Source organism: Leptopilina boulardi, unplaced genomic scaffold, assembly GCF_019393585.1.
Source record: "Leptopilina boulardi isolate dan_hultmark-lab unplaced genomic scaffold, ZJU_Lbou_2.1 LbouV2_337, whole genome shotgun sequence".
Taxonomy (NCBI): Eukaryota; Metazoa; Arthropoda; class Insecta; order Hymenoptera; family Figitidae; genus Leptopilina; species Leptopilina boulardi.
The window spans coordinates 761,228-778,343 of record NW_026137904.1 but is presented as its reverse complement, the minus strand read 5'-3'; the positions used below and the strand labels follow the sequence as shown (position 1 = coordinate 778,343).

The 17,116-nt window shown below is 27.8% G+C and overlaps 4 protein-coding genes across 5 annotated transcripts; 2 read left to right on the top strand and 2 right to left on the bottom strand.

Moving 5' to 3' along the window:
• Positions 1 to 1,390: 1,390 nt before the first annotated feature.
• On the bottom strand, positions 1,391 to 5,458 carry LOC127285622 (suppressor of cytokine signaling 7). 2 transcript variants are annotated; one of them, XM_051311737.1, is made up of 6 exons: positions 5,134 to 5,458; positions 3,904 to 4,542; positions 3,495 to 3,802; positions 3,177 to 3,416; positions 2,814 to 3,080; positions 1,391 to 2,678 (listed from the first exon to the last, which is right to left on the bottom strand). In XM_051311737.1, the coding sequence occupies exons 2-6, from the start codon at positions 4,379 to 4,381 to the stop codon at positions 2,388 to 2,390; spliced, it is 1,584 nt and encodes a 527-aa protein (XP_051167694.1). In that variant the 5' UTR covers positions 4,382 to 4,542; positions 5,134 to 5,458; the 3' UTR covers positions 1,391 to 2,387. The 2 variants fall into 2 exon arrangements, with proteins under 2 accessions (XP_051167694.1, XP_051167693.1); XM_051311736.1 differs by having other exon boundaries at positions 3,495 to 3,808; positions 5,134 to 5,456.
• A 267-nt stretch (positions 5,459 to 5,725) lies between these two features.
• LOC127285621 (FAS-associated factor 1) lies at positions 5,726 to 9,161 on the top strand. The gene is made up of 12 exons (XM_051311735.1): positions 5,726 to 5,924; positions 6,295 to 6,363; positions 6,443 to 6,734; positions 6,800 to 6,977; positions 7,048 to 7,324; positions 7,430 to 7,571; positions 7,642 to 7,787; positions 7,872 to 8,026; positions 8,105 to 8,300; positions 8,385 to 8,488; positions 8,568 to 8,874; positions 8,957 to 9,161. Exons 1-12 carry the CDS (start codon positions 5,886 to 5,888, stop codon positions 9,035 to 9,037), a joined length of 1,986 nt encoding a protein of 661 aa, XP_051167692.1. The 5' UTR covers positions 5,726 to 5,885; the 3' UTR covers positions 9,038 to 9,161.
• A 203-nt stretch (positions 9,162 to 9,364) lies between these two features.
• Positions 9,365 to 13,614, bottom strand: LOC127285620 (exosome RNA helicase MTR4). The gene is made up of 10 exons (XM_051311734.1): positions 13,401 to 13,614; positions 13,219 to 13,335; positions 12,651 to 12,893; positions 12,332 to 12,539; positions 11,996 to 12,262; positions 11,347 to 11,918; positions 11,028 to 11,281; positions 10,781 to 10,953; positions 9,734 to 10,703; positions 9,365 to 9,665 (listed from the first exon to the last, which is right to left on the bottom strand). The coding sequence occupies exons 1-10, from the start codon at positions 13,523 to 13,525 to the stop codon at positions 9,508 to 9,510; spliced, it is 3,087 nt and encodes a 1,028-aa protein (XP_051167691.1). The 5' UTR covers positions 13,526 to 13,614; the 3' UTR covers positions 9,365 to 9,507.
• Positions 13,615 to 13,800: 186 nt separating this feature from the next.
• LOC127285618 (46 kDa FK506-binding nuclear protein) lies at positions 13,801 to 16,056 on the top strand. The gene is made up of 4 exons (XM_051311732.1): positions 13,801 to 13,968; positions 14,375 to 14,464; positions 14,595 to 15,513; positions 15,603 to 16,056. The coding sequence occupies exons 1-4, from the start codon at positions 13,959 to 13,961 to the stop codon at positions 15,682 to 15,684; spliced, it is 1,101 nt and encodes a 366-aa protein (XP_051167689.1). The 5' UTR covers positions 13,801 to 13,958; the 3' UTR covers positions 15,685 to 16,056.
• The last annotated feature ends 1,060 nt before the right edge of the window (positions 16,057 to 17,116 follow it).

Here is a 17,116-nt window from a genome sequence, read left to right as displayed (position 1 = left end):
AACAATTTATATAAAAACAATCAATTTCATCTGATACAAGAATTATTAATTATAAAGAAGGTATATAAAAGGGAAAACAAAATTAAAAATTAGCTAAAAGATGAGTAAAGTATCGAAGTATGCAATAGTTTTAAAAAAATAATTAGATTTTTTAAAACACCCATTACGAATTTTCCTTTAATAAAATTAAAGCAATCTGCGAATGTGATTTTAAAAAAAATCTATTCAAAGGAATTTAATTTCAAATTAAATTTATGAATTTGTATTTTTCTAACTTTAATTTCACATTTTTGGCAGTATCAATTAAAAAACTTTTTCTTTCACAAAAATTATCACCGGGATTTTAAAGTTATTTTCTTTTTTAGTCTTATGTCTTTTTAAATCAAAAGACATTATTTAAATAGATGATAATTTTTATAAATCAAGACTTGAAGTTAAACTATTAAATTTTAGTTTCAACTCGTATATAATATAAGAAATCGAACTTTCTTTTTCATTTAAACAAAAATGATAACAAATTTCCTCTAGGACATGTGATACAAAAAGACATCACCGGTCAAGTTATCAAAAATCTTTGTTCGTTTAATTTTCTAACAAAGCATAAATATTTATTTAATTTTTCTGTTAAAAGAAAAAACGACTGAGAATTTTCAATTTTAATTGTAATTTTAACTTATTAATTTGTGTTTAAAGTCCTTTAATACGGTCATATGTCCTTAAAAGGAAATTAAAAAATTTTTTTTTCTAAAAACTTAATAAGATCAGATAATTTTATTTCAACTAGTATGTGTTCCCCTCTTTGAAAAATTAATGAAATTTCGCGTGAGCGCTTTAAAAATTTCCAATAATTTCTATTTTGTTCTCTCTATATAGTATGCAATCTGGTTTCTATTCTCAAAACTACTTTGCAACTTTGAGCAGTGCTTGTTTCTTTTTTATTTTTTTTTTTTTTTATTCAAAAGTCAAATACTTTGGTACTTGCAACAGGCCTATTTTTAAATTGCCTCTAAATCCTTTCAAGTAAATCGCATATATAAATGAAAATTCATCTACGAATATTGTAATAATTAGCTGCCTATTTCGTATTCTGCGGAGTGTCTGTAAATATATTCGTTATTCTAAAAAATGAAAATTCTATTTTTTTTTTTAGTAATATATGTACGTATGTGTGTGTATGTATTATGCATGTCTTTACGTAGGTATAAAATAGCCACTTATATAAAGGAGTCGCTTCCTACGATTTTTTTCATTTATAAACAGGTACTTTTACCTGCATTCACGTTATCTTTGACAATAGTTGTAGGCACGATAGGGTATCTAATTTTAAAAACAGATTAGCGCAGAACAATGGATGAACTATAAATCTTAACTTTGCTTTAAGCAAAGATGATTTTTCTTTCTTTTTTTTTAAATAGAAATAGTATTTGCCTACTTTCTTGAAAACAGTCATCATTCGATTCGCCCGCTCATTAAAATTGTGAATCTATTATTCAATCTATATCGATATTTATAAAGTTTATATCTCACAATTATAACTCACTTGTATATTAGATTGTAAAATCGAAAAATTTAAAAAAAATTAGTTTTAATTTTAAAATTTAAGAGAGAGAGAATGAATTTACGCCCAAAATAAATTTATCGAATTATTTCTTCAAATGCAATTTAGAAATTTAAAAATAATTCTTCTTTTTCATTCATTATTGTCGTGAAATTTGAAAAAGTGAGTTATAAAATTTTTCAAATTCTTCCCATAATTTTCTTTTTCTATTTAACAATTTATTTTTAAATTCGACGATTCTAATTGTCAATTATTAATAATTAATATTAATTCTTTTAATTATTAATATTAATCAATTATTAATTAGAATCATCAACAATTTTTTTGTTATTCTATTTAAGGATGTCTATTTGATAAATTAATAATTTTACTCAATGAATCATATTTATCTCTTACATCCTTAATAAGAAAAACAATAAAAATAATAGAAAAAATTATTTTCATTATAAGAAGTGTTATCTTTGTACTTTAGATGATAATTTTCCGTAATCATCTGACACTTCAATATTCATCAAATCCTACTATCGAATGCCCAAGTTATTCAAAGAAATACGTGTATAAAAATTGAAAAAAAAAAATTTTTTTTTTTGACAAAGAACAAATTTAGGAAAGCGACAAACTTAATAGTGCTAGGTATTTTTTTTTTTTAAAGAAGATGTAAATGGAAAGTTAAATAATCGCGATGATAATTAGCAATATTTTTAGTGTTATCACTGTAATATTGTAATTTTTGTCCGAAAGTGATTTTTTTTTTTTGTGAGTATTTCGACATAAATAAAAAGAAAAGGGAATTTCGCGAAAAACAAAGAATGGATAGTTGAGACAATGCTCATGTTAGTGGAATATATGATATGGATTTTCCATCAGACTGAAGGTCATTTTCAATATCTAGCCTTCTAATTCGTACTCGCTGTTTATAATGATATTCTTTAAGATAACTTTTAAGAGTCTTTGGTAATTGCAACTTGTTAATACCGTCGTAGGTTGTTCGTGTTGTAATAACAGCACGACACAAATGTTGCAACGGAAATGCAAAATTTCGATGTAATGGAATTGTCAACATTGGTTCAAAAAACATACAGCACGAAGGATCCTTATAATGCTCTATCAAACCACAAACCTGTCAAGTAAAATTACTTTTTAATATAAATTTTTATGATTTGATAAGAAATAACTAAAGAAAATTTACTTACAATAATAAGAAGATTAATAAAAAAATAATAATCATGCTTGGAATTAAAAAGAAGAAACTTACCGTTTTAGATGCATATACACCAGGATCGTGTGAATCGAAGCTGAATTTATGATTCCATTGTTCAATTCTTGCATGAAGTGAACGACCATATTTTCGAAAGCTTACGGAGAATAAAAATTCTTCTTGTGCCGAATCACGTAGTAGAAATGTTCCCTCTTGTTTGCCCTCCAATAAACGTTCAGCTTCATAACGATCCATTTTTCCCCAATAGAAAGAACAAGCGGTGATTGAACGCAAATCTGGCACGAGGCAATGTACATAATCAACCTGTTGAAGAAAGAAGACAAAAGAAAAAAATTAATAATTAATAATTAATAATTAAAATACAGATTTAAATTTAAATAAAAAATTGATTAAACAAACCTGTGTGTGAATTGGTCTTTCAATATTAGGAATTAGACTAAAATCTATTTGCGATAAGGCAGTTAAAGCAGCGGCATGAATTCCTGCGTGTGCTTGAAAAAGAGCTGCCAAACTGTCAACAGTAATGCCATTTGGATGCACTTGAATTCCCGATGGATAACTTGGCCTATAACCCGGTGGTGGTTCCACTCCTTCTTCCATTTCACGTGCTCTCTGCAATCTTGCCCTTTCATCACAATCCTGAAATAAATAAAATTATAAAATATATATATATTTTTTGTTGAAATTACTATTTAGAAAAATGAGAATTTATATTACCTCCATAGGAAATTCTTCTGGATTAAATCGTGATAAATCAATTACAGGACTAGGTGGAAGTGGACCAAGAACTGGACTCTGTGGTGCCGATATGTTTAATACGTTACTGGCACCCATTGTATGTTCTTCAGTACGACGATATCCTGTACATATACATTCAGAACTGTTGCCACCTTGTCCCGGAATATCCGTATTTTTCGATACTTTATTTTTAGTACAATTAAATTTCAAAACCCAATTACTTCGTTTCTTTTTCGACGATAATACATGATTACATACTGGATGTTGGTCCTTATTTCGTTGCTTACCTAAAACTTGAGAAATTATTTTCATTAAATTAAAATATTGATAAAAAAAAAACATTACAATTGAAATAGAAATAAAATTAGATAAATAATTAAAAATTCACCTTTTCTTTTTCCAAACGAAAGAGTTTTCGATGATCGTCTAAAACTAGGATTTACAGGACTATCTTCAGAACTACTACTAGTATTGCTGCTACCAGAATTATTGACACATGACTCTTGTTGTTTTAATGATGGTTCAACAGCACTAACAATATTTCCATTGTTACAATTTTGCTTTGAATCCTGTGTATCAATTGGTTGACTGTATATGGATTCAAATCTAGCATTATGATTATCAACATCTAGATTTAATTGTTCATTATCAAGATTATCATCAGGTTTATTTAAAATAATATTTAAATTTGGAACATGTATATTTCCATTGTTTTCATTTTTTTGTGTATTCTCAGAATCCTCTTGATCCAACATGTCAAATGATGATTGATTATTAAGTGATGATGATTCGTTATAAACTTGTAAAGACTGTTTTTCGCCTTCCATTCTAAAAAAATCTCTGAGACTAGCAAAGTGCTGTCCCATTCTTAATTAAATCGACAGACATTGTATTGTCGACAATTCAATATACTGGATTTATAATAATAATAATAATAGATTCTAGAATTTACTAGATATTTCATTATTTTAATTTTTTCATTTCTTCTTTATTCGTTTCATCGTAGATTGTATTCACAAAAACACATCTGTAAAATAAACATTTTCGTTAATTTTTGTTTTACAGAACAATAAAGCGCGAATGCAATTCTAATTTTGGTCCATAAAAGAATCTAAAAATAAGTTCATATATATGTCTCAAAGAAATAAAGAATGTTAATCCTTTGAATAACAAAATAACATTATTGTTTAAATAATACGCAAAAGTTATGAATGAGTAATAAGCCACTTAAATTGCAAAAAAAAAAAAACTAACGCAATGGAAAATGCAAGGTTTTCAATGCCAAGATACGCGAAGCATTACTTTCACACGTGGGCGTGACGGTTCAAGACTTCTTTATCAAAAGAAATCACATCCTACAATATAAATGCTCTTTTGTAAACTCTATTGAAATTTGTCACAAACTTATTTAAACAAAACAAATCTCTTTCTTTAATTTTCTCTATTTTCAAACACAAAAACAACATACATTGGCATTACATCATTCTGTTTATTTTGTTCGTCACCGTTAGATGAAAAAGCTTTGTTAACAATGCTATCTTTATATTGAAAGTTCATTGATACGCAACCAGTTTAAGTATACGTCAAAGCACGTCTAGACAGGTCTTGACAAGTTTACCTTTTATTTTAGCAAAACGCACACAGCCGTGACAAGTAATCTTCTTCTTCTTCTTCTTTACTTCTTTATCATAAACATGGAGTCCTTTGGAAGAAATACTTTGCGTTGTAATATCAAATCACTTGCAAAAAAGAGAACTTTCACCTAATTTAAGAATAACACTGAGAGTAGAAAAAAACAGCCAAAATATACACTAATTTATGAATAGCCATTTTTACAGCAACAATAAACCATAAAATTTATTAAACCATGGAAGTAGAAAGTGACAAGCTGTCAAGTGACAAGACATTTGACAAGTGAAGATAAGAGCATGGAATGTTTATTACAGTAATGATAGGAATGTCAGTGTATAAAAAAAAACAAATAAAATCCAACGTGAAATTTTCAACCAATCACAAAAATTGTCCCATTCATTTAAAATGAACAGTGGTGTATTTCATTGGTTAGAAGAAAAATATCCCGCGTCTTTTTAGCCAATGACAGGTAAAATTTGAATTTATATTGATTGTTTCATGAAAAGTCACCCAAAAGATTTATATTAATAAAAATGTAATATTTTTCCTGTCTAGTTAACAAAATATTCATTGAAAATTGTCCTCAAAACATGTCCAAAATGGCTTTGTGCATCTCTGTGTAATTCTCCGTTTATAAAGCATTTTGTTTAAGCAATATATAACTTGATTGTAATACTATAAATTTTCACTAATTTTTACCTTGTTGTTTTGTGTTTTCACTAATTATATTATAAAATTATGGAAATTAACAAAGAAGTGATTTTAGCGGATTTTCAGGTAAGTTGTTTAATGTAAACATAGTGTACATACGTTAATATTCATAGTCATTTTGTAAAATTAGGTTATGGAGAATTGAACACAATGACATTGACAATAATGAACATTTATAAATACAATTTCTTTCATTTTATACTGAAAATAACTATTATCTGATCAAGTGTTTGTTGTATGTCTTAAATTTTATTAAACAGAAATATTTATCTTTATAAATAATCAACAAAAGTGTTGGATACTTTTTTCTTTTTTATTTCTACTCCTTCCGACGAAATGAAAATATATTTTTAACAATTTAAATTTATAGAATTATAATTTGTATGTATTTATGATTCACATTCTTTTAAATTACAAATTATATTATTTTTTCTAGGCTTGCACAGACATTGAAGATGTCGCAGAAGCTATTTTATACCTTGAAGGCACAAATTGGGATTTATTGGTAATTTAATATTAATTATAATAATGATAAAATAGATGAAATTTGGATAATTTGAAAAAAAAATTATTTTTTAAAATAGGCGGCGATAAATCGAGTTATGCCAATAAATACACAACAACTGCCTTCAGAAACAAGTAACGATGTTGTTATGATAGAAGAAGTTCACAGGCCGAATCGAAATAATGATTCTATTGAAATTACTTCTGTCACAAAATCATTAACTAATAACAGATCCACTGGTATGGAAATTGATGAAATTCTCCCTGGTACGAGTAGATCAAAACCAAATCTACCATCAAGAATGCTTACATTCCACATTACTCTCGATAAAACCATTCACACAATCACCACTTCTGAGTCTAGTACTCTGGGTAATATTAATTAAATTATGAGTAGAATTTTATAAAAAAATTTTAACATTTTTTTTATTTAATAGGAGATTTGAAGCTTGCAATATGGGAGAAAACAAATATTGGTCCATGTCAACAAGTATTGCATGGCTGGCATAAAGAACCGCCTCGAGATACGACAATTTTACAAACTCTAAATTTACCACGAGAAAATAATTTACTATTGACTCAAGTTACCGATTTAGGAGAATCTCACGCAGAGCCGTAAGATTTTTTTTATAATTTATAAATATTTATTAAATTAAATTTTATTAATTTAATTTATTAATTTCAGAATTAATCTAACTGATCGTTTATCACGAACATATACACTAAACATAAGAAATGAAATGAATAATAAATTATACAAATTGAAATTTCCGGGAATGCATACAATATCAGAAATAAAGAGAGATATTTATTCCTTGACGGATGTGCACGTTAGAAATCAAGTTTGGAAAGGATGGCCAGACTCTGTAACAAGTGATGATATAACATTGGGACAAAGTGGCATTTCCTATCCTGAACACAATCTCTCAGTTAACAAATTGCCAAATACAGAGAGCAAAAAAGTATATTATTTAATTAAAAATAAAATCATTTAATATTCTATTAAATTAAAAATAAAAAAGTTATTTCATTTAAATATTATTTTATATTTGAGATTGAATTTTCAGGAAGTTGTGGATTTAGTCGACACTGATAGTTCAGTTGGTGAAGTAGAATCTGTTGAAGATTTTGAAGATATCCCAGAATCGTGTAACGTTGAGGATGACATTTTTATAGATAATATACAATCCACAAGAATTCAATATCTCAGTGAGTTTTTTGTTTATTAGTTAGTTATTTTTTGTACAATGTGTTTTAATATTTCATTTTATTTCTAAAGTGCCTAGCAATGTGGAAGACGAAACTGTCGGTACTTTACATTTTGCTGAAGAATTCGAGAAGCGATATGGTCCTAATCATCCACAATTTTACACTGGAACTTTGGAAGAAGCTATACAAGAGGCTTGTGGGAAACCTCCAAAAGACGTTAGTAATCCATGAGAAAAAAAATGTTTAAATTAATTTATTTGTAGCATTAATTTAAAAAAAAAACAATTTTCAAATTTACAGAGAAAATTATTGGCAGTTTATTTGCATCATGACAATAGTGTGTTAGCGCATGTTTTTTGCACACAATTGTTAGGATTTGAAACCGTGTTACAGCATTTATCAACAAATTTTGTAATTTGGGGCTGGGATTTTACTCACGATTCTAATAAATTGAAGTGAGTATAAATTTATATATAAATAAATTATCGATGGAAATTTATTAATATTTAACTATTAATTTTTTTCTGCATTAGCTTTTGGGCATCCATTAATCAAGCATTGGGTCCAACTGCAGCGAGAACTGTAAGAAATATCGATGTTGATACAATGCCCGTTTTAATGATTATTATGCGTACGAGATCTAATACAGAAATATTTAGAATAGTTTTCGGTAACGTGGGAGTCAGTGAACTGCTCACGAATCTAATACATGCTGTAGATATATTTCAGGTTAGTCATTTTTCTTTTAATTAATTTTTTTTATTTAAAAAAAAAATTTTCCTACAATAATTATTTTTCTCCATCCATTTTTAGGAACACCGTCAAGCTGATATTGAATTTGAAGAAGAACGACAGTCGAGAGAAAGAGTTAAACAAGAACAAGATAAAGCCTATCAAGAGAGTTTAGCTGTTGACAGGTAAAAGAAAAAGAACTAGAAGGACTATATAAACAGAAATTAAAAACGTTGATTTAAAAAAAAAAAAAAATCATTTCAGAGCTAAAGAAGAAGCAAAACAAATGCAAGAACAAATTGAGAAACAGAAGAAGGAGAAGGCTGAAAGTGAAAGGCTTGCCGAAGAAGCGAGAAAGGAATCGCACAGACAATCGGTTAAATCAAGTTTACCACCTGAGCCTCAACCTGGCGATAAAGTGTTGAAAGTTAGAATAAGAGTTCCAGCTGGTGATGTTCTGGAACGCAGGTTTCAACCTGATACTCCACTTCAAATTCTACTTAATTATTTAATTGTCGAAGGTTATCCTACCGAAGAATACAAAGTTCTTTGCACCTGGCCTCGAAGGGATGTAAGTACTTCAAAAAAAAAGTTTCAAATTATTTTAATAATCTCATTTAATATTTAAATTAATAAATTATTTTTCTTTCCAGTTAACATCGATCGATACAAAGCTCACACTCGCAGATTTAAATTTTTGTTCTCAAGAGACCGTCGTTTTAGAAATGCGGTAAAGAACTAATTATTATAATTAAATTTAAAAAAAAAAAACAAAAAAGGCATAAAAACCTAAGCGTTGTGATTCGTAAAATTTTATTTATTTAATAATAATTTTCAAAATAGTCAAAAAAAAACAAATTATTACGATTTGTCCAATTCATCAATAAAATATTTGTACGCTGTTTCTCTTTTTCATACTCGTACAAGATTGTAGTTCACTTTTTGTAAAAAAAGAAAAAACAGAAAAAAAAACAAATTCGCTCTATTAATTCTTTATATCCACGTGAAATGTATATTCAAAATTTCGAGAAATAAATTTAGTCGTGGAAATGATTTAAAAAAAAAAAAAACGAAAGATATATATTTTTTGTTTTCTAAATTTCAATTAATATGTAATGTATAATTGTTCATTTTTTTCGAAGAAAAAATCAATTTCATATTTGTACAAAAATAATATATAATTTTGTTTGATTTTTTTTTTTTTTTATAAATACAATGAGGCGGCAAACACAATGTCCCTTTTAATCAATTTAATTGCCTCGCTAAATTTATTTTCCAAATCTGTATTACCGATATTTTTTGCCGCTTGACAAAGTTGTCTTAACACTTCTTCCAAACGTCTCATACAACGAATAATTGAACCTGAAAAATTAATTTTTAATTTATTTAAGAAAAAAAAACAAAATTAAAATAATTATTATGAAAATTACCTTCAAAAATATCAGTCATTTTACAGATTTGCAAAAAACTTGCACCTTTGCACCAGGCATAGAGTACATCCATCAAGAAAGGTTTAAATCGTTCAACATATGAATCTTCATCCAAATCTAAATTAGCCTCACTTGAAACTTTAGCTATTCTTCGTGCTAAATCTTGCATTTGTCTCAAAGGACCACCAAGTTCTTCTGTACTTTTTGGCATTTCATTTGATTTTTCATCGCAGACAAAGCAACTTATTAATGCCACCATTTGTGGAACGTTTAACGAATTAAAAAGACCATTAAACATCATTTCTGTCATTAATAATTCATCGGCTCCATTTAATTCACAAGCGACACGTCCCTTTAATTCAATAACATCAGCCGCTGTACAATATGCCATACGTCGAAGTACACGTTTTCGACTTTTTAATTCGTCCATTTGTAAAATTGACTTGGCACGTTTTAATTCATCTTTCGCCTCTTTCAATTGTTTACCTAATTCTTCTTTTTGGAGAAATTCCTCATAGAGTTCATTTACTTTTGGATCATTATGAATGGGATGTGAAAATAATCTCTTCTCTAGAACTTTAATCATTTTGATAATTTCTTTGAAATTACTGTCTTCAATTTTCATATCTGTCACGGGATTTAATAATGGTGGTCCATCGGGAAATCGTTTTTTAACTTCTTGAATGGTTTTTAATACACTTTTTCGATTATCAGCTGGTCGTAAATCATTTGGATAATAAAGTCTAAGTGAACTAATTTGTGAAATTAATTTATGTAAAACAGGTACAACTTCAATTTCACCGTCTTCATCGGGTTGACATGGTAGTGGTGCTGCTTCGGTTGAATTTTTCGAAACATGAAGCAAAATATCGACAATTATCGTCGTTTCATCTTTCGTTGGATTTTTTGGACTCTTCTTTTTGAAATTAACAATTATTCCCCATTCAAATGTGTCTTTTTCGTTTTTTACCTAGACAATTTTTTTTTTAAATAATTATTTTCATTACTCCTTTTTTTAACAAAAATAAAAATATTTTCTAAACTTACTTTTACCATCCTTCCAGGTTGTAAAAACGGTAACAAATAAGTTGGATTTGTTAAAAATGTTCTAAACTCATTACTGAGTCTATCAAGTTGTTCTCTTATGTCATGATAGGTTGAAATTGAATCATATTTTTCCATAACAATTGCATCATAATCGACTTGTAATTTCTTCACCTCTGCAAATAATACAAATTTTATAATTGGGCAATTTTTTTTTTTACTATTGATTTCAAATAATTACGATACATACTATTATACAAGTCAGGAATGGAAGCTTGATTTTGGAATTGATAGAAACTTCTTTCCAACATATACTCGGGATTAATTTCCTCAACACGAAGAAGATTCAATACCATATTATAAGTAAGATGAAATGCAGAATTAATAGGATCGGGCTTTCCTTGTACAATATCTTTGCCCACAGCTGGACTAACTTGTTCATCAATCATAAAAATAACAATTCCCTTCTCGTCCAAACCTCTTCTTCCGGCACGACCAGACATTCTGCAAAATTTAAAAAAATTATTTTTAAGTTGACATTTCAATTCTTTACTGTTAAATCTACTTACTGAATATATTCCCCAGATGTGATCCAACGAAAATCTTTTCCGTCAAATTTTCGTGGTGTTGTAAATAAAACTGTTCTTGCTGGCATATTTAATCCCATGGCAAATGTTTCGGTGGCGAATAATGCCTTAATTAAACCCTCACCAAAAAGAATTTCAACTGTTTCTTTTAAAATTGGAAGCAATCCACCGTGATGAATTCCAATACCACGTCTCAATAAAGGAAGAACATTTTCCACTTGAGGTAATCGTCGATCGTCCTCGCTAAGAACGTCCATTGCATTATTAAATACTTCATCGACCAATTTTTTCTCTTCAAGTGTATTTAAATCCAATTTTGCCAATTGCATAGCATAAACTTCACAGTCCTTCTTGGAAAAACTGAAAATAATCACCGGTGCAAAATTTCTCTCCATTATCATTTTTACCATTTTAAAAATATTCGATTGTCCTTGATTTGTCTTTAAAAGAGCGCCTTTTCGTCCTTTCTTGTCACCTTTTGCAGCATCGCCTTGTAAACAAGACATTGCTCTATTAAAATTATCCTCCTTAAATTGACCATTCTCGTCCACAACCTATCGATATGAATTTAAACGATAAAATTTTAAATTAAAAAGAGCAAATAAAAGAAATTTTTGAAATATATATATACCAAATGAATTCCATCACCGCCCATTGGAAATAAATAATGTTGCAATGGCGTTGGTCGATAGTCAGTATACACCACGTGACATGGTTGATGATGAAGATGTGCAACCCATTCGGCAAATTGTCGTGCATTGGGAATTGTAGCAGAAAGAAAAACATAATGAACATTATCTGGAAGAAGAATCAATGTCTCTTCCCAAACAACGCCTCTTTCTTTGTCTCGCATATAATGAATTTCGTCAAAAATTACCCAACCAACTTCGCGCATTACCTGAAATAAAATTAAAAATTTTTATTAAATTAAGAAATCTTTTTTCCAGAAAAAAGCGGTAATACTCACTTCCGAACCTCTGTAAAGCATATTCCTAAGAATTTCAGTCGTCATTATAAGAATACTTGCGGTTGGATTAATTGTCACATCTCCAGTTACCAATCCAACATCTTTGAATTCTTCGTAAAATTCTCTATATTTCTGATTACTCAAGGCCTTTATAGGTGTGGTGTATATTACCCGTTGTTTTTCTCTCAATGACATTGCTATCGCATATCTAAAATAGTTATAAAAATATTTATTAAGAGATTATTAATATTTAAAATACTAAAATTTCTAAATTATAATTAAAAATACTTAAAATTTTTTTTTATCAAATTATACATACTCAGCAACAACTGTTTTTCCCGCAGATGTGTGCGCTGATACTAAAATAGATTGATTATTTTCAATACAGAGAATAGCTTCTTTTTGAAAAGGATCCAAAACAAATTTATATTCCTTTGCGGGTTTTCCTGTCGATGGTTCCAAAGGAACATATTCATGTCCTGGTGGTATCGCAACTTCATGTGTACATGATTCAATTGTATCTATCGTGTGAACAGTTATTCGTGTTGATAATTCATCTATGCTGAAAGAAAAAATAAATGAAACATGTAATTTAATAATTATATTTATATTAAAAAAATATAAAGATAAAAATTATAAACTCAATATAAGGAATTCATTAAATTATGAAAATATTTCGATAGTTTATATTATGTATGTAAACATGTGGGCTGATGACATAACCACAAAAAAAATATTTCAAAAAAAAAAAAAGAAGTAACTAGAAAATTATATAAAATTAAAATCATCTTTTAAAGTTACGAACTTCCAATATAAAGAAATTAAAATAAATACATAAACGTAGATTTGTAAAAATAAATAATAAAAACACATGTGAGTACACTTACTTAATATCATCTAATAATGATTCTTCCAATTTCTGTCGCTTCGGAGAACACTTAACAATATCCTCTTCTTCTTCTTCTTCTCCTTCTAGTTTTACTGTTGATTGTGCATCAGAAGTTCTAAAAATTAAGATATAATAGCAAAAATTAGAAAGAATTTTGAGGTTATTAAAGAATTTATTTACCTCTTTCTTGAAATTGGTTTTTCTGTTTTTTCACTGGATTCTTCATTTTCTTCTGGTGCTTTTGGAGTAATATTTTCAGCAGTCTCATCGAATGCATCAAATAAATCGTCAACACAATCATCCATTGTTATTATTAAATATAATAATAAATTTAAAAAAAAATTATTTAACAACACAATTCCGTATCAACGGCAATGCACTAATACAATTAAAACTAGACACAATGAAGAGTTTCTACATACATGTACACAAAAAATTGGACAAATTTTTGTATTACTTGATTGGTGGAAATATTAAAATTGGAAATGAAGCTTAAACAATTTGACCGCCTTAGTTTTAGTGAGAGTAACAAAGACAGAGAATATAATTGGACAAATGTAGTTTTTTATCTCTTTTACTCTCATGGACATCTTGATAATACTCATTCATTGTTGCAACGGCTTCTGAACACGAAGGAATTAGTGAAAATTTGCTGACTTATACAATTTATAACATTTAAAATTTTATAGTGTTATTTCTTTATTTTTGTTAAGAAGTTATTATAGTAGATTTATCAAAATGTTCTGGGGTGAGTATATTTATTAAGAAAATTCTAAAAATAAGATGAGAAAAAAATAGCCGGCTGAATAAGAATGGCGTCGCCATGTGGTCACAGAGTTTTTAAAAATTAAATTCTTTATTACATTAACAATACAATTTTCTAATTCAATAATTGTTGTTTTAAAATGATACAATTTTTTTTTCTATACCATTCTTATGATTCGGATAATTTTTGGAGTTTTCTCTTTTTTTTCGAATCAACAATGGGCAACAATAGATTTTTTTAACCGTCATTTACAAAAGTTTTTCGAAATTTGTTATTAATTTACATTATTGAAGTATTTTTTTGGCCAAAAAAATATTATTTTCATCTAGAGATTTTGAGTTTTACCATTTTTACTTTGAATAATAAATTTGGTATTTTTTTTTTATAGGTTTGATTATGGAACCAAATAAACGATACTCTCAACTTGTTGAGAGATCGTTCCATCTTTCAATGGCCAGTTTGGATGTCACAAGTGCGAGTAAGTATATCAATTTCTTTTTTTAAAAAATAAAAGTGCATTTACATAACCTCTAAAGAAGAAATTAATTTTTTCTACTAATAGTAACTATTATAAATAGCATTATTAATTTGTTTTACTATTAAAATAGATGATCAACCAGTTCAAGTGATGCTGTGCTATGAAAATCGGAATTATTTGCTGTGCACGCTAAAAAAAGGATCACATTATCAGGTGCCTTTGGATTTGAATTTTCAGGAAGGTACAAAAATTGCGTTCACTTGTAATGGATTTGGTCATGTGCATTTAACAGGATATTTAACATTGGATGAAGATTTTGATTTTGGTGATTTGGAAGAGGAAGAAGATGAGGACGAGGAGGAAGAGGAAATTCCCCAATTAGTTAAAAATAAAAGAAAAGCCATAGATTCACCAAAAAATAATAAAAAGAAAATAAAGAAACAAGAAACTGAAAATGATAACGAATCGTCTGATGATGATGACGATGATGATATGGAAGCAGAATCAGATTCTGAAAATGACGACAGCAAATTAATGGGTGAAGATGAAGTTGATAGTGACGAAAGCGATGACGACGATGATGAGGAGGAAGATGATAGTGATGATGATGATGAGGAGCAAGAAGTCGAGAAACCAAAACAGAAACAAAAACAAAATCAATTACAACAAAATCAAGTTGGCAAGAAACAAGATAAACAGAAAATGGTTAATGGAAAAGATGCCAAGCCTGATGGAAAACAAAAGAAAAATAAGCCCGAGCAACAACAACAACAACAAAATTCCCAACAACAGAAGAGAAGAACTATTGAAGGCGGAGTACAAGTAGAAGATCTTAAAGTTGGAAATGGTACACCCGCGAAAGCTGGTAGAAATGTTTCCGTCTACTATGTTGGACGATTGAAAAATGGAAAAAAATTTGACGAAACAAAGCAAGGCGAGGGATTTAAATTCAAATTAGGAAATGGTGATGTCATCAAAGGATGGGATGTCGGTATATCAGGAATGAAAGTTGGTGGAAAACGACGTCTAACAATTCCCGCAGCTATGGCGTAAGTTTTTTGCTTTTAATTTTATCTAGACTGAATTTAAAACAAAAATTCTAAAAACATTATAATAAAATTGCTCTTTTATTTTAAAGATATGGACACAAAGGATCGCCACCAGTAATTCCTGGCAACAGCACACTTGTATTCGAGGTTGAATTGAAGAATGTACATTGATAAGAGACAAAAAGTGACAGATATTTTTTTTTCTTTTGTTTTTTTTTTTTTATTTAGTTTTGATACAAAAAATAATACTGTTTCTGAAAGATTTCTCTTTTTTCAGATTTTTTATAGATTCTTTTTATCAGTATTTAAGTGTATCACTTTATTCATTTTAGGCTAATTGATTTTTATTTTTAGTATTTTATATAATTTGGAGATGTGAATTTTTCTCAATATTTGATATTGAGATAAAGTTCCTCACTCATTCCATGCCGGTTAAACTATAGTATCTATAAAAATGTAACATATATATTTTCAAAACAAGATTGAAAAAATTACATATTCATTATTCTTTGTAATAAAAAGTTTATTCATCTTTCTCATAAATTGGAATTTTTCATTATTACCTACATTATACAATAAAATTAATTTTAATTAATCAGACTAAATTACTTTAATAATTATTACAATAATTGGAAATATTGGTAATTATAAATTCTGTAATAAATAATCAATTTAATTTTTATAAATCTATAAATATTCATAGTTTTAACATTCTATAATACAATACAGTGCTTTTAAAATTTGTCAATTAAAATATTACAGGTACAAGTCGTTTTTTGACATTTTAGTTTATTTAAAAATTATTGCAACCATCATTGACTAAAATTATTAATTTTCATTAAAATAGTGGCGATAGATCTGAATAATTCAGATTTTGTGATATGTACAATCATCAAGTTAATAGATTAATTAATTCTTTGTGTGTTGCAAGCTAAAAAGAATTTGTTGGTACTTAAATAAAATAGATTTAAAACAAAAATACCTAGTAATTGGAAAATTATTCTACTTTTTTTGTTTTGTTTTTAATCCACTTTCGTTTCATCTTTCTTGCTTTTCCAAACCAATTTACATACTCCATCTTTGCATTCCTTCTCTAGAGTGGGTGGATTCTTTTTATCTTCATTTTCATCTTCTTTTTTACGAAACCAAAATTTTACCAACAATGGCTGAATGAAAAATCGAAAGATGAGTAACAATATTGGAATAAAAACACAAGGAACGCACACCATCTTTGAATTTGAAGGAAACTGAAATTTGTATAATTATTATGTTTAAAAGATATTCTTAAAAGTTTTTATAAACTTATTATCATTAAAATTTAATAACTTATTGAAATTTACATATTAATTATGCAAAACACACTAATATTACATATATTAATTCACATAGCCTCAAATTATAAAATTGTGACACATAAATTTTACTGAATACACTATATAAATTTCTTAAATTAAAGATTAATATATTGTTCAAAATTATTTAATAATCATTTTTATTCTATTAAAAATTAAATTAAAGGTTAACAAACTAGATGAATTCTCATCTGTACGAGAATAAAAACAAAAAATGACAGTTAATTTGGTTATTTAGTTATAAATACCTT

What these genes read in the sequence shown, in the direction of transcription:
- LOC127285622 (XM_051311736.1), bottom strand. Translation starts at nt 4,381, where the DNA reads ATGGGACAGCACTTTGCTAGTCTCAGAGATTTTTTTAGAATGGAAGGC. An exon ending in AAAGACCAATTCACACACAG is followed by an intron (nt 3,081 to 3,176) that starts GTTTGTTTAATC and finishes TTTCTTCAACAG; the next exon opens with GTTGATTATGTACATTGCCT. An exon ending in GTGTATATGCATCTAAAACG is followed by an intron (nt 2,679 to 2,813) that starts GTAAGTTTCTTC and finishes TTTACTTGACAG; the next exon opens with GTTTGTGGTTTGATAGAGCA.
- LOC127285621 (XM_051311735.1), top strand. Translation starts at nt 5,886, where the DNA reads ATGGAAATTAACAAAGAAGTGATTTTAGCGGATTTTCAG. An exon ending in GCACAAATTGGGATTTATTG is followed by an intron (nt 6,364 to 6,442) that starts GTAATTTAATAT and finishes TTTTTAAAATAG; the next exon opens with GCGGCGATAAATCGAGTTAT. An exon ending in CAAATACAGAGAGCAAAAAA is followed by an intron (nt 7,325 to 7,429) that starts GTATATTATTTA and finishes TTGAATTTTCAG; the next exon opens with GAAGTTGTGGATTTAGTCGA.
- LOC127285620 (XM_051311734.1), bottom strand. Translation starts at nt 13,525, where the DNA reads ATGGATGATTGTGTTGACGATTTATTTGATGCATTCGATGAGACTGCT. An exon ending in CATTCCTGACTTGTATAATA is followed by an intron (nt 10,954 to 11,027) that starts GTATGTATCGTA and finishes TATTATTTGCAG; the next exon opens with AGGTGAAGAAATTACAAGTC. An exon ending in AATGACTGATATTTTTGAAG is followed by an intron (nt 9,666 to 9,733) that starts GTAATTTTCATA and finishes TTAATTTTTCAG; the next exon opens with GTTCAATTATTCGTTGTATG.
- LOC127285618 (XM_051311732.1), top strand. An exon ending in TTTGGATGTCACAAGTGCGA is followed by an intron (nt 14,465 to 14,594) that starts GTAAGTATATCA and finishes CTATTAAAATAG; the next exon opens with ATGATCAACCAGTTCAAGTG. An exon ending in ACAATTCCCGCAGCTATGGC is followed by an intron (nt 15,514 to 15,602) that starts GTAAGTTTTTTG and finishes TTTATTTTAAAG; the next exon opens with ATATGGACACAAAGGATCGC.